The sequence below is a fragment of the Procambarus clarkii genome, chromosome 10 (genome assembly GCF_040958095.1).
Source record: "Procambarus clarkii isolate CNS0578487 chromosome 10, FALCON_Pclarkii_2.0, whole genome shotgun sequence".
In the NCBI taxonomy this organism is placed as follows: domain Eukaryota; kingdom Metazoa; phylum Arthropoda; class Malacostraca; order Decapoda; family Cambaridae; genus Procambarus; species Procambarus clarkii.
In genome coordinates, this window is record NC_091159.1 from 22,107,139 (window position 1) to 22,121,103 (window position 13,965).

The 13,965-nt window shown below is 36.7% G+C and overlaps 1 protein-coding gene and 1 long non-coding RNA gene across 2 annotated transcripts; one reads left to right on the plus strand and one right to left on the minus strand.

Moving 5' to 3' along the window:
• Positions 1-204: 204 nt before the first annotated feature.
• LOC138363007 (uncharacterized) lies at positions 205-6,242 on the minus strand. Its single transcript, XR_011227974.1, has 3 exons — positions 5,918-6,242; positions 815-955; positions 205-519 (listed from the first exon to the last, which is right to left on the minus strand). It is a non-coding gene; the product is annotated as an uncharacterized lncRNA (long non-coding RNA).
• Positions 6,243-6,983: 741 nt separating this feature from the next.
• LOC123747818 (band 3 anion transport protein-like) lies at positions 6,984-13,297 on the plus strand. The gene is given in 13 exon segments (XM_045730026.2): positions 6,984-7,151; positions 7,328-7,571; positions 7,810-8,022; positions 8,242-8,390; positions 8,546-8,802; positions 9,541-9,730; positions 10,528-10,784; positions 10,944-11,106; positions 11,108-11,159; positions 11,964-11,986; positions 11,988-12,173; positions 12,288-12,461; positions 12,981-13,297. Coding segments are annotated over 13 exon segments (2,184 nt in total). The 3' UTR covers positions 13,089-13,297.
• The last annotated feature ends 668 nt before the right edge of the window (positions 13,298-13,965 follow it).

Below are 13,965 nucleotides of genomic sequence, written 5' to 3' on the forward strand. Positions count from 1 at the left end.
AGGAGGGTAGAAACAGCCTAAGCTACTCTCCTTTTGGGAAGTATTGTATTATCTCAATAAACTTACTTGAACTAGACTAAAGAATCTAGTTTTATGTATAAAATACACATTTTATACACACTACGTTAGTTAATTTATAGGTACAAAAATTATATATTATAATAATGCCTTTTTTCAAGAAACTTATCAAAGGATCTAAAAGTTTTAAGTCACAATGCTGAAAGGAATGGACTATTTATTATGAAATCTATAGTTTTAGTAACATAGCAAATATATTATTTATTATTCACTATAACAGGAAAACACAAATTGACTTATTTGGGATGAAGAAACGTAAGTAAAATTTGTTGCATTGTGTTAATAAGGCATTTCTTATTTATCTTTTGAACTGATTGAGAGAAGTACAGCCTTTAATCTCAATTGGGAGATCATTCCACAATTTCGGACCCATTATTTACAAGACATTTCTGCTTTGGTTGACTCGGACTCTTGGAATATCGAATACTTCAGCCCATCCTCCTGTTTAGATAGTACTATGGACAATTAGAAAGTAGAGTTTGGTACTATTGAATTTGGACAAATCGGAAAAGGTTTTTGTATTTATGTTGCTAATAAAACTAACCTAGCCTAGCCATCAAAGGCCTAATGCAAGCTGAGGCCTAATATTGTACATATATGCGTTGTATATATAATTGTTTGGTGCAATATAAATAAAAACTACAATGTATGGGGCAATAGGACCTCTGTAGTTCTATTTAAGTGCATATTCTTGGAATCAGTGAGCGGAAATCATCGACAAACAGGTCTCACTTACATTTGGAAGCCGATGTCCACCACACTTCAGGGCGCTATAAGGCTTGGAAGTTCCCCAAAGCCCAACAGTTAGTCAGGCCTGGGCATCGCAGCTGCTGCAGAAGAGAACGCCCAAGTTAGTAAGGCCTGGGCATCGCAGCAGCTGCAGAAGAGAACGCCCAAGTTAGTCAGGCCTGGGACATCACAATAGCTGCAGAAGACATGGACAGCCCAATTTGTAATGTTCAATTGATCAGCATCAAAATTACATTGGACCATAATCACATTGAGGATACAAATAATTTAAGAAACTCTATTGCTAATGATAGGTTAACTCCACGTCCAGACTTCCCATTAGGTAAGCAAATAGCTTTTATTTGTTGAAGCATGCAATTATAATTTATTAATATTTTAATTAAATTACAGCATCTGAAGTATAGCATACAATATAATTAGCTTGTGGGGGGTTGGGTCATCCACTTGGTTGATCATCTATTTATTATCCCAAAATAAATCTCCTGTTGCCTTTCGTACATTATCCCAAAATAAATCTCCTGTTGCCTTTCGTACATTTTATATTGACCCTGTGCATGTATTTATCCATTTCAATGCCTTACCTTGCGTTGGTTTCGAAGTTCAATGTCTCAGCGGCACGGTCTCTGGCCTGGTCAACTAGGTTGTTAGATGCAGCTCTTCGGACCCTGTCGTATGAATTACAGCCCGGTTGATCAGGGGTGTTTAGGTCGGCCAGTTATGCCCCTCATGCGTAGAGGGAATGTTAAAAAGTCTTGGGCCTTTGATGTTGACAGAATTCTCACTATTGAATTCGCGTCCCTATTGCCCCTTCCATTTTCAACGAGGCTGTTTTGCATTTCTTATGTCTTCTGGTCTTCTTGTGCCTTTCCGTGTGCAGATTTGGAATCAGTAACTAATATTTTCCAAGTGTAAATTATTATATCTATCTCTCTTCTCTGCGCTAGATCTAGGGAATATAAATTTAACATTTTGCACGTTTTCCATGTCAGCAACTTCTCCAGCTTTGAATTGGGCTGATGTTGTGCATCAAAATTTCACAAGATGATACTTAAAAAGTATCATCTTTAATATTAAAAAATTATCATACTTAAAAAGTATCATCACTGGTCTTGCAGTTCTTGTTTAAAATGGTCTTGTCACTAGTTTGTGTTCTGCCTACATGATTCCTCCTAAATCTTTTATATTGCTTTCTCGTTCCACCGTATAGTGTGATTTGACGGTGTTTCAAATGTGACTGCCATTTTTATATATTTCATCGCAAGATCTTCCCTAAACATTATTTTCTCTAGCTTCTATTTTTTCCCCCATTTAAAGAACTTGTAAATTCGGAGGTGTGCTGTCCTCAATATTGTCGGCTCATAAAAAGCCTAGTGTCATCTGCAAAAGATACTATTATATACGATACTATTGTTTGTGCCCCTGTCTACTACTGTTTGTGTCGTTATCTACTACTGTTTGTGTTCTTTCTCATCTGATATGAAGATGATAAGTTCTGAATCAAGCACAGTACCTTGGAAGCCCGAGGTTCGCACGGTGAATGATTCAGGTTTAACTTTGTTAACTATTACACTCTGGGTTCGTTAGGAAATTACAGATCCATCTTCGTGTGTTGCTAGTATTTCCTTGTGTGCAATAACACCACACTTGTCGAAAGCTTACGCGAAATCTGTGTACTGTATATTACATCAGCGTTTTGCTTGCCATGCGCAAGCAAAACGCATGCTCTTCCATGCCAAAACGCTGTGATTCCATATGTTATCTGATCTTAATACTTAGCATTCTTTAAAAATTATGATGTGTGATAGTGCTAACAGTCAATTTTTTGCTTCTGCTTTATTAGTTCTTTTCTGGAGTGGCACTATCTCCTCTGTTTTCTGTTTGGGATAGCAACAGTATCTAGGTTCTCTAGGTTCCGTTTCCAAATAATGTTAAGGGCCTGTGATAGTATTTTTTTTATTTAGCAGCTCTTGTTGAATATGGAATTACAGGAATCAGGGCCTGGTGCGAAGTACATGAGCATAATGTCCATGGCTACTTCAAGGTCCAGAGGGGGTTAGGGTGACATCTGATATATGATTTGATGTTGGTAAAAAATTCGGTTGGATTATAGAAGTTCATTGCACTATTTTCACTGCAAATAGAATTTAACCGTATCAACATTTCACTCATTTACATATCCCTAGGGGCCCAATGCTAGACGCATTTTTTGTTCTATATTTTGCATGAGAAAAAACTATTTTGGTATCCTCTCTATTTCACTGTTGGTCTTTGCATCTCTCGGATTTTGATTCCTTTAGATTCTTTATTATTAAATAATATACAATATTCAGTTCTATTTCTCTAATGTCCTTTTTTATAGTTTTTGGGATAGAGTGGGGGGGGGGGGTCGAGTTGTTCTACGATTAGGTTTCTTCGCATATGGAGGGAACATTATAATATACGATTTTCGCAGTCGTATGTGGCTTGAGCATATTTCTAGTGCTACCGTGCAAATTTTCCCAAGGTAATTCGTGACAACATTTTGCATTTTCTAGCAGTTATTCCCAGGTTATTTCTGTGAGGTCTTCGTTTATTAGTTCCCAGTTAATGTTTATTATTATAATTAAATTTTATTATTTTAATCACCTTGGATTTGAAACTGGATGTGCAGTAGAATTCCTCTGCTAGTCAGAACTTCGATTAGTGTGATCTGAATAACATGTATTTGTAATCATTATGCTCCTGGCTAATTCACCATTATTTGTGAAAATTGGAGTGTTTTCATTTGCAGCTGGTTCAACTATTTGATGGTTAAATGAATATATCAAACATCCGTACGAGGTCATTTTATTAGACTGCTTCCTGGGATTCTCTCAAGATATATATGTATTTGCAATATTCTTCCATTTTTGGTGCAGTAGGCTTTAGTCCCCAAGCAAGATTGATAGATATTCGGGGCTGGGTTTATGAAGATTTCTAAGCAGTATTCTATTTCTTTTAGTTGGTCTTTAAACTTATGAGTGTTTGCCTCTGGTGAATTACATAAATGGACAACAACTATATTTAGTATTTATATCTTCATTAGCAGCACCTCCACAATATCATTTGTGATGCTCATTGCGAATGAGCCTTTGATGTACAGGCTTACCCAATCCTGTAGTCTATATTTCCTGCCATATCTGAAAAGACTGTATTTCGGTATCCATATTTTACTATCAAATTAATCCTTGGTGTGAGTTTCAGTTACAGCTGCAAACGCTTCATTTGTTTCATTTATAAACCGGACTGTTCGATTTGCGTCTTTTATGCCGTTTATGCCTTGTTGACAGATACGAATTATGTTATCGCATTTGTGGAAGTACTGGGTGCTTTACTTGGTGTCAATATCTGTGGTTCTGGTATGGGGTACCATTATGTTTGTGTTCTATCTAGCACTTGACAGAGTTGCATAATTCTTCCGAGTTGGTAAATTCGGAGTTGCATATTCAAATTCAAATGTTTATTTAGGTAAAGTACATACATACAAGGGGTGATACAGATTTTGATGAATTTATAGATAGAGCTAGTACATATAATGCCTAAAGCCATTATTACGTAAAGCGTTTCGGGCAGGAAAAACACTAAAGACTAAAATTTAATACTAATTGAGATTAAAGTATAAAAAGTGTTGAAAAAATAAAAAAATAAAAAATAGGGGAACATGGAAGGAAAACAGCAAAAATATAATTTGATCGACAAACAGCATTGTTTAAAAATAACAGACATGGGTTGACATTATGGGGGTAAGGTAGGTTACAGGGAGTTAATTAGGTAGTGCTTAGTTTTTATCTTAAACTGGTTAAGAGAGGTACAGTCTTTAACATGATTGGGAAGGTCATTCCACATTCTGGGTCCCTTGATTTGTAGAGCATTTCTAGTTTGATTAAGTCGTACTCTTGGACTATCAAAAAAGGTATTTGTTTCAGGTGTGGTGCTCATGGGTTCTGTTACAACCTTCAATGAGACTTTTAAGGTCAGGATTGGCATTACAGTTAACAGACTGTAGCAGCTAACAGTTGACATAAGAATCTGTTGGCGTCTTGACATTTTTAACCCTTCTCCTGTTGTCCCCTTTGCTGGACAAGATGTTGTCCTGCTTGTCACCTATCCCAGCGTTAGGAAAAAAACACGTGTCCTTTTACGTGCACCCCTTGAACAACACAAGATATCATATGAGAATCATCAACGTCTGTTAAAAAATATGATTTAATATAATCTCACTTTACTGGCTTTTCTCTTTTAGGTTTTGTATTATTTTTATATACAAATTATTAATGACAATCTTCGTGTTATTGTAGGTGGAGTTGTGCTGGATGTGGCAGAGAGAGACCTGACTGGTATTGTCACCCGGGTGGTGGACCACATGATCGCCAGCCACCAGATCCCCGCCGACCAGCGGGACCAAGTTATCACAATCCTCCTGAGAAAACGCATCTTGTCCTTAGTAAATGACAGGTAGGAGTCCCTTATATAAATAATATGTAACTGTATATGATTTTTTTCTCATAATTACATTGCCGTGTTTTTTTATTGTTTACCTATTAATTAAGTCTGACTATTTTTTCCCCCCTGCGAACAGCATTTTCAGTCGTATCAATAGTGCTGATGACCTTAATAGTGGTGTATCCACTAGCAGTGCTTCCAGGTATAACTTAACTGGCGAGTCAGCCACTTACATCCGCTACGCTTCTTCCACTGAGGTAAGTTAAAATAATGCTCGCATTTTCTAAGACTACATTTAAACAATAAATATATGTGCCGCATATTAAATGATTAAATTAAATATATGTAACATTAATTAAATGTGTAGTTTAAATTTGTTAAATTAAAATTTGAACCGATAACGTGGCAACTTAATTTCAGTAATATAACATGAACCTTTTTTGGGGTGGGTACAAATTTCCATCCTTAATAGATATGGGTTCTATAATTTATTGGGCCACAAAAATAACGTAATTAGGTCCAGATGCTTAGGAAGACATTTATGCCATAGGGGAAGACCGGTACCACGTAAAAATGGCGTCGCCCCCACAGGATAAGAATGTGGGTGGTTACCATGAAGAGTGCTTACCTCGAAGCTGGAGCTGTCCTCAGTCCTCCTACAGGCTAGGTAGGAGGACGGAGACATCAAGACATTTCCCTGTGAGAACATGGGCGAGGTCTTGCTGTCAGGATCGCAGGGCGACGTACTCATTGGTAGTTGATTGCACACGGTTGACAGGCACTAATTCCGTTGCTAAGAATTGAGCACATTCTTTCGTGGAGTGGTCATCTATCCTTAAGTAGATAGTATCTCTAGTACAAGAGTTCCGAAGGTACAGAGACAAGGGCGGGCGCGCATCCTCCCTCCTTCAAGATACCTCTCACACTGCTGCCGGTGACCACACCGCAGCAGACCACCAATCATCGCCACGCTCCGATGCTTACCTATCAGTACTTACCCATGCATTTATTATAATGCGTTATAATTTAATTATCCTATATCGAATTTCCTGTCGAATCTAGCTTTCAAGTTGTGGATGGAGGTGGCTTCCTCCATCTTTACTTTCCAAGTGAGCAATGTTACATATTGTTATAAAACAAAGCACATATTTGATTTTTTTTTAACATATGTACAGGGTTATGGCAAAACTATTGCAGCCAGTGCCACAAATCGTCGTGGGGGGTCTGAATTCTATTGTTTCCCTTTTGAATTCTGGCAAACCCGACCTGCCTATGTTCTGTGCCAATTATTACCATTATCTCTGCCAATTTGGGTGAAGCGTCTGGCCTCCAACTTCGAACAGACATATTCTTTCATAGTATTTATGAGAATACATTAATACATAATGGACAGACAGTCAATTTGGGTGAAGCGTCTGGCCTCCAAATTCGAACAGACATATTCTTTCATAGTATTTATGAGAATACATTAATACATAATGGACACAGTCAATTTGGGTGAAGCGTCTGGCCTCCAACTTCGAACAGACATATTCTTTCATAGTATTTATGAGAATACATTAATACATAATGGACAGACAGTCTATCTTAGTAGTAATGTAATGTATTATCTCATAGTTGTAATGTAATGTATTCTCTTATAGTAGTAATGTATTCTCTTGTAGTATTAAATGAAATATGGATGGTAATACAGAATGCTTGCACTTCTTTATCAGGAAATTGAAATTGATGATATCAAGAACAATGACGCTGCGCAAGAAGAATTAACAGTGATGTTGGCTGGAAGTTTGAACTTCCTTGCGAATCCCATCCTCGTCTTCGTCAGACTGTCTGAAAGAATCTTGCTGCAAGATTTTATTGAGGTTTGTTATCAACATTCGTCCGACTTGAAGAAAGCTGTCTAGCTGACATTGATTTTATATATATGTGTAATTCCCAACGTCACAATAACGTGATGCATCTATAATAAAATATGGCAATTGATAGGATTAAAGTTATATCGTTGAATTTTTATGTAATTATTATTATTTTTCTCCAGGTTTCAGTGCCTGTGAAGTTCATATTTGTCCTCCTTGGTTCTTTCCAAGATGAAAAGGACTACCATGAGATTTCTCGTTCTATCTTCACACTAATGGCCAATAAAGCGTTCCTCGAGACAGCTTACACTGCTAACTCCCTTGGCCAACTAATTTCTGCTGCTAATTATGTTTTGCCTCGTGCCACCTGCACACATGACATAACAAGTGAAAGCATCTCAAGTGGAAGTGCTCAACAGGAACAAGGTAGAATTTTATTCAAGAATATTTCTTGGTTAAAGTATTTGTTTTAGTCCAACCTTCAGATATACCTCTTCATTTTATTTATCTTTTATGTTGAATATAAACTGCAATTTTTCTTGATTGAAACCTGTTTAATTTAATCTCTTCAGTAAATAATTGCAGTCAATTCTGTGTAAATACATATATAATTAAATTATTTGACTGTTTTCGTGCATAAATTTTTATTAACTTCTTGTAACAGGATTATCGACTGGAAGTGATGGCGGGAACAAAAAACGGAATCCTCTAATTCGCGCAGGAAAGCCTTTCTATGGTCTTTATCTGGACATTAAGGAACGCTACCCTATGTATCTCTCGGACATTGTAGATGGCTTCAATATACAAGTGTTGGCTGCAACCATCTTCATATTTTTTGCTTTCCTCTCAACTGCCATTACCTTTGGTGGCATGTATGGTAAGTTCTCACTTGACTATAGTAGGGATAAACATTTAATTGAGTTGAGAAACTGTACGATGATGTTTAAGCCTAGAAATATTTTCTGTACTAACTTCTAATCTCCTCTTTATCATTTGACATTTCTATTTAACCTTACATCAGGCTTCCTGCAACATTTTTGATCTTGTATATCAGTAAATTTGCATTTTATACATTAATATCTGACTTATGATTCAGGCGACTTCACACATAACTACATTGGAGTCGGAGAATGTTTGCTGCTGTCATCTGTGAATGGTGCCATCGTTGCCATGTTTGCTGCCCAGCCCATTCTCATGATTGGCTCGACAGGTCCTCTTATGGTTTTTGATAAAAGTCTGTACCAAGTGAGTATTTTTGCCTTTTCTTATGTGTTGGTTGTTATCAACTTTGATTAAGCTGTAGATAATTTATGTGTAAAATATTTGATTGATAATAATGCTTGCAAACTTCATAATAAAAATGTGTGGAGTAGGTTAATAATTTTTGTCTTTCTATCTAGTTCACCCAGAAATATGAACTTGATTTCCTGTCCATGAGAGTGTGGATTGGCATGTGGATGCTGGTCATTGGGATAATATTTACCGCTTTTGAAGCTGCTGTCATCATGAGAAAGTTCACAAGGTTTATGGAAGAGATCTTCGCGTCGCTCATCTGTCTTATCTTCGTCTACGAGGCAATTACGAAGATGGTGGCTATTTTCCATTTTCATCCACTCTTGGAAGTGTATAGCTGTGGAAATGATACTTTACACGCCAAGTAAGTTAGCACATTTGTAGTATTAAAGCAACAGATTCTATTTAAAAAATAAATAAGTATGTATGATCTTGGTTCGGGAATAGAGGTGTAGATACATGTAAGTAGGGCCATCTCTACTTACATGTAAGTAGGGATGTAGTACATTCTCATGTACTACATGCAGTACATGAGAATGTACTGTAGATACATGTAAGTAGGGATGTACTACATACAGTACATGAGAGGTGTAGATACATGTAAGTAGGATGTACTACATACAATACATGAGAATGTACTACATAGGTACGACATACATATGTTATATTATACTTACATGTAAGTAGGGTAAGTTTCAAGGAATGTTCTCTTCTTATATACTTAAAACACCATGCCTTCATTAGTTTTGGTGATTTTTTTGTCCTTTCTATTTTCAAAAAGACTTCAAAAATACTAAAAGACCTAAAAGAGGAAGGAAGATCATGAATAATCGATTTTACATTTTGTAATAATATGTGTACATTAGATATTATAGAAATACTAAATCCACACATTATAAATGTTCTATGAGTAACCGAATCGTCGGAATTTCAAGTCTCAAATGCGAGTTTGAATTTATAGAAGTTATGCTGCCATGTTTGAAATTAACTTGCGCCTTCTTCATGCAATCTATTTATAAAAATAGATGATGAAATGATTGGAAAATATTCATAAAATTGTGTATATCATAACTAATCATGTTACATTTTTCATTTATGTTAGTTTCAGACCGGATGGGGAATTTAACGACACAGATGTGTGGCTGAACACCACTGGCAGAGACGTACCAACACCGGCAAGAGTCTCCCCTCAGCCCAACACCGCTCTCCTCTCCCTCATCCTCATGCTGGGAACCTTCACCGTCGCCACACAGCTCAAGAAGTTCCGTAACTCAAAGTTCTTCGGAAGAAGTGTAAGTTTCACATTACATCTGATATAAGTTTTATATTACGTCTGACATCAGCAAAATAACTTATAAAACATGCGTTTATACACAAGTATTTACATATTCATAAATTAGGTTAGAAGTTATAATTTGTATTAATGTAAATTTAATATATAATGTAGTGTTCTTAAATTGTTATGTCATCAATGTTCTATCATTTGAACGAAACAAATTTGACATGACCCAACTTTTTATTTCATTAACTGTTTGGTGGTATCTCAAATGTTTTCTTACCTTTACTGCCTCCTCAGATAGATGGTTGAAACTGTTCAACTAGTGTGTCAGAGATTGTTAAAAGTTAACATAGTAAAAAAATTAGTAGTGGAAAAAGCAATTGTAAATTTTAAATATCTGGAATATTGATTAACAAAAAATTGATGTAATCAGTGCTGAGTCAGGGAAATGTCTTGAAACACAGTACGGTTGACTAACTCTAAGATACCTAAGATCATTATATGGTGTGCAGGTTAATGTAACTGTCCACTAATGTAATTAAGGTTTAATTTAGACCTTTTCTGTCATCCGCGATCCTTTTGCGCTATACCTTACTCACATGATGAGTAAAGGTTCACAAGAAACTAGGCGCCTCCTGGGGAAATAATCAAATGCTAGAACAAAGTTGTTGAAATATTATTAAGCCAGGAAATATTAGTAGTAATTTTCCATTCAATTAGTAATTGTTCTTATATCTGTAGTCATAGCAATAAAACGATTTTACAGTATTAGTCAAATGTCTAATTCTTTTTATTCTCATTGTTGTACAGGTCCGCAGAGCTCTTGGAGATTTTGGTGTACCTATCGCAATTATTCTCATGGTGCTGTTGGACTTCCTCATAAAGGACACATTCACTGACAAGCTGACAATGCCTGAAGGCCTACAGCCTTCCAGCCCTGACATCCGCGGCTGGATAATTAACCCGCTTGGGCAGGTGAAGCCGCTACCAGTGTGGTGCATGTTCGCTGCGGCGCCCGCAGCCCTCCTCATCTTCTTCCTGGTCTTCCTTGAAGGAAGCATCTGCCAGTATGTAACAGTTTTATATTAATTGTACCGAGAGTAACTATAATATTTTTGTACTTGAAGTACTAATTGTACTTTATCTGATTTATATTCGGTGTAATAATAAGATTCACAATTTTCTCTTTTGATCTCATGTTTTAGTAATGGATTTTTTTCTTTCAGTTTAATATTGAGTAAACCAGAGCGCAAGATGGTGAAAGGAACAGGCTTCCACTTAGACCTTGTACTGTCGTGCTTCATCAACCTGATGTCTGGCCTCTTCGGGGCTCCCTTCATGGGCCCGGCGTGTATCAGGACTGTGGCTCACGTCGCCGCCCTCACCGTTCACCAGCCCTGCTCGCTCTCCTGGACAACCGCCTCAGGTGGAAGGTGTCAGAGGTACGTACGAAAATGGTAGCGGCTCGCGATATTGACATAATATCCCGTTTTCTGTTGGTGGGTCCCCCTTGGTTAAGGCACCCTAGTACCACAGTTTCTTCGGACTTGAATCATATTCAAGCTTTTGGAACTTAAATGTTCTCTGACGTTGGTACGCTCGCGAGAACGGGCTACTTCCCGGCAGAGTCCGGCTTACTTCAGTGATGTTTTTCACTTTCTAACGGAAAATTTTGCTTTAATAGTTTTTGGTAAGGTGATGCTACTTATTAACTTTCTATATATAATATAGGTTTAATAATTAGGTTTATCTTAATATACAGTAATAACTGGTTTACTTTAATATCAAGTAATAATAACCAAGGAAATGTGAAATTTTAGTACTGTACTGTAATTATTTAGATTCATAAGAAAATCCCAGTTATCAATATCTGCATTGAAAAACATTAAATGATGAGAGCTGCGGCGTAAGGGTTAAGTAAATGTGATTAGTAATCATATGTGCATGGTCAGCAATTTAATAGATTTTATTAAAACTATCCACACATTCTGTGCGTGTTAGGCACAGAACCTCCCATGCCATTCTTATGAGTATAATAATTCTTCTTGCTCTTCAGAAGGATCAATTCCTTCTGAATCAATTAGAAGGAATGATTCATTATTGATTCATAATAATTCATATGATTTGTATGAGTTTCCGTATATATAGTAAACTGGAAATTATAAATTATTGTCTATTATATTTAAAAGTAATTTCGTTTATGAACATTTCTTTTCCAAAATACAATCAGTCTTTTTAATTTACAGAGCAGCGACTAAGTGGTCTCGCAGGTGGCAATTTTGGTTGGATTGGCTGTTCTGTTCCCAGACGTGGTGAACCTGGTGCCAAAGGCAGTGTTGCTTGGCGTCTTCCTCTACATGGGTATTGCCGCTACTGCTGGCATTCATTTCCTGGAGCGACTGGTTCTCATATTTATGCCAGTCAAATACCACCCTGATACACCCTTCGTTAAGAAGGTATGGAATTGTTAGGCTTGGGCAGTTTAAGCTAGCTATTTGTCTCATAATGTCGACAGTGTAATGTGGCATACGTAAATGAAGAGCTGCTTTGTAATGTTATTCCCTTTGCAGGTTCGCACAGTGAAGATGCACATGTTCACGATAGTGCAGCTGATAATGCTTGGTGTTTTGTGGAGTGTGAAGGAGTCGTCAGTCGCTCTCGCTCTGCCCTTCGTCCTAAGTCTGCTGGTCCCTCTCAGACTCTACTTCCTACCCATAATTTTCTCTAAATCCGAACTGAATGCTGTAAGTATCTTTTTTTTACAGGTGAAGAGTAGAAGGGTAGATGCCTTCTGACATGTTAGCAAGCTTAGATATAATATAGAGCAGGGTCACTAGACAACCGATGATTAGCACACAGTAGACAGCACAGTCGGTTCACAACTGAGAGGTTCCGGGCAACCATAATAAAAATATTATTTGAGAGGAATCTTATAGAAACTGGTAAAAAATAATATTATAATAAGTTCCATGATTCAGTATTTAGCTCTTATGAAAATCATAAAGTTATTATTTAGTACTATTTAGTCACATTTAATTTATTTTTTGTATTGAGGCAGGTACTTTCACTCATGGTTCCCATGTATGACTAACCTGTGAGATTAGAGTAATAGATGAACTATATGAAAGTACTTGAATAAATATATATTGGATGCAGTCATCTTGTAGTAAGCTAAAGCACTTCACATATTTTAAAAACATTATCAAACACCGTTAAGATGCGTATGAATATATTTTAATGCGTAGCTTTTTACATCTCCAAAGCTTGATGGGTCAGAAGCCATGGAGAACGACAACACTGACGAGCCGGACTTCTACGAGGCTCTCCACGCGCTCCCGTCACACGCCAGCCTCAATCTTCCGCGCCTCTGAACCATTTAATTATCAACTGTATTTTGGCTTTCGTCTTCCTATGAACTTTCCATAATAGTGAAATACAAATCTTTCACTAAACAATGTAACATTTTAGGTACTAAATAGGTATTTCAATTCTTAGGCTTACTTCATATTTGGAAGAGTTTGTTCTCGACTCTATAAGATAGTAGCAGTAAATAGGTACCCGGGAAATATAAATTGTCTGCCAAATATCTTAATGTTATCTTATTACACTATCTTAATGGTAATTTCATTTCATTTCATTCACTGAATGAAGTTCTCTTAAATAAAATGAACATTTTATTCACTAAAGTGAATTCATGTCTATTTTCGCTATAGTGTGGTTGACAATTTATATGACGTGGGCGTGGATCAATAATTCCTATGCACTTGGTAGCAGCTGGCCTGCTAAAGTATAACATTTCAGTTGAGCAGCAGATTGTTGCCTGTGAAATCTTTCGTATTGTGGCTGTCTCATAGTACAGTGGTAGATAGAGCTTCTGCCTCACGCCCGTGGGGTCTCCAATTGAATGAAATGGAAAGGTACACCGGGAGTTAGTCAACTGCTGTGGAGTAGCATCCTTTGGAGAGTCAGTAGTTTCACCTTGGGGGTACCTTGATACCAACCATATATATGTATACATACCCAGACTGCCTGTTCCTCGACAAAACGAATAATTTATACCAATTTGGTTTGAATTGAACTACTAACTTATATAAATAAGTTGGTAATATATAAATATATATATATATATATATATATATATATATATATATATATATATATATATAAATAGCAAGCCGGCCTTGGATATTTATATCTTAAGTGTTATGTGATGAAGTCAGCCACATAAATTGAAAGTACTTGTAGTTA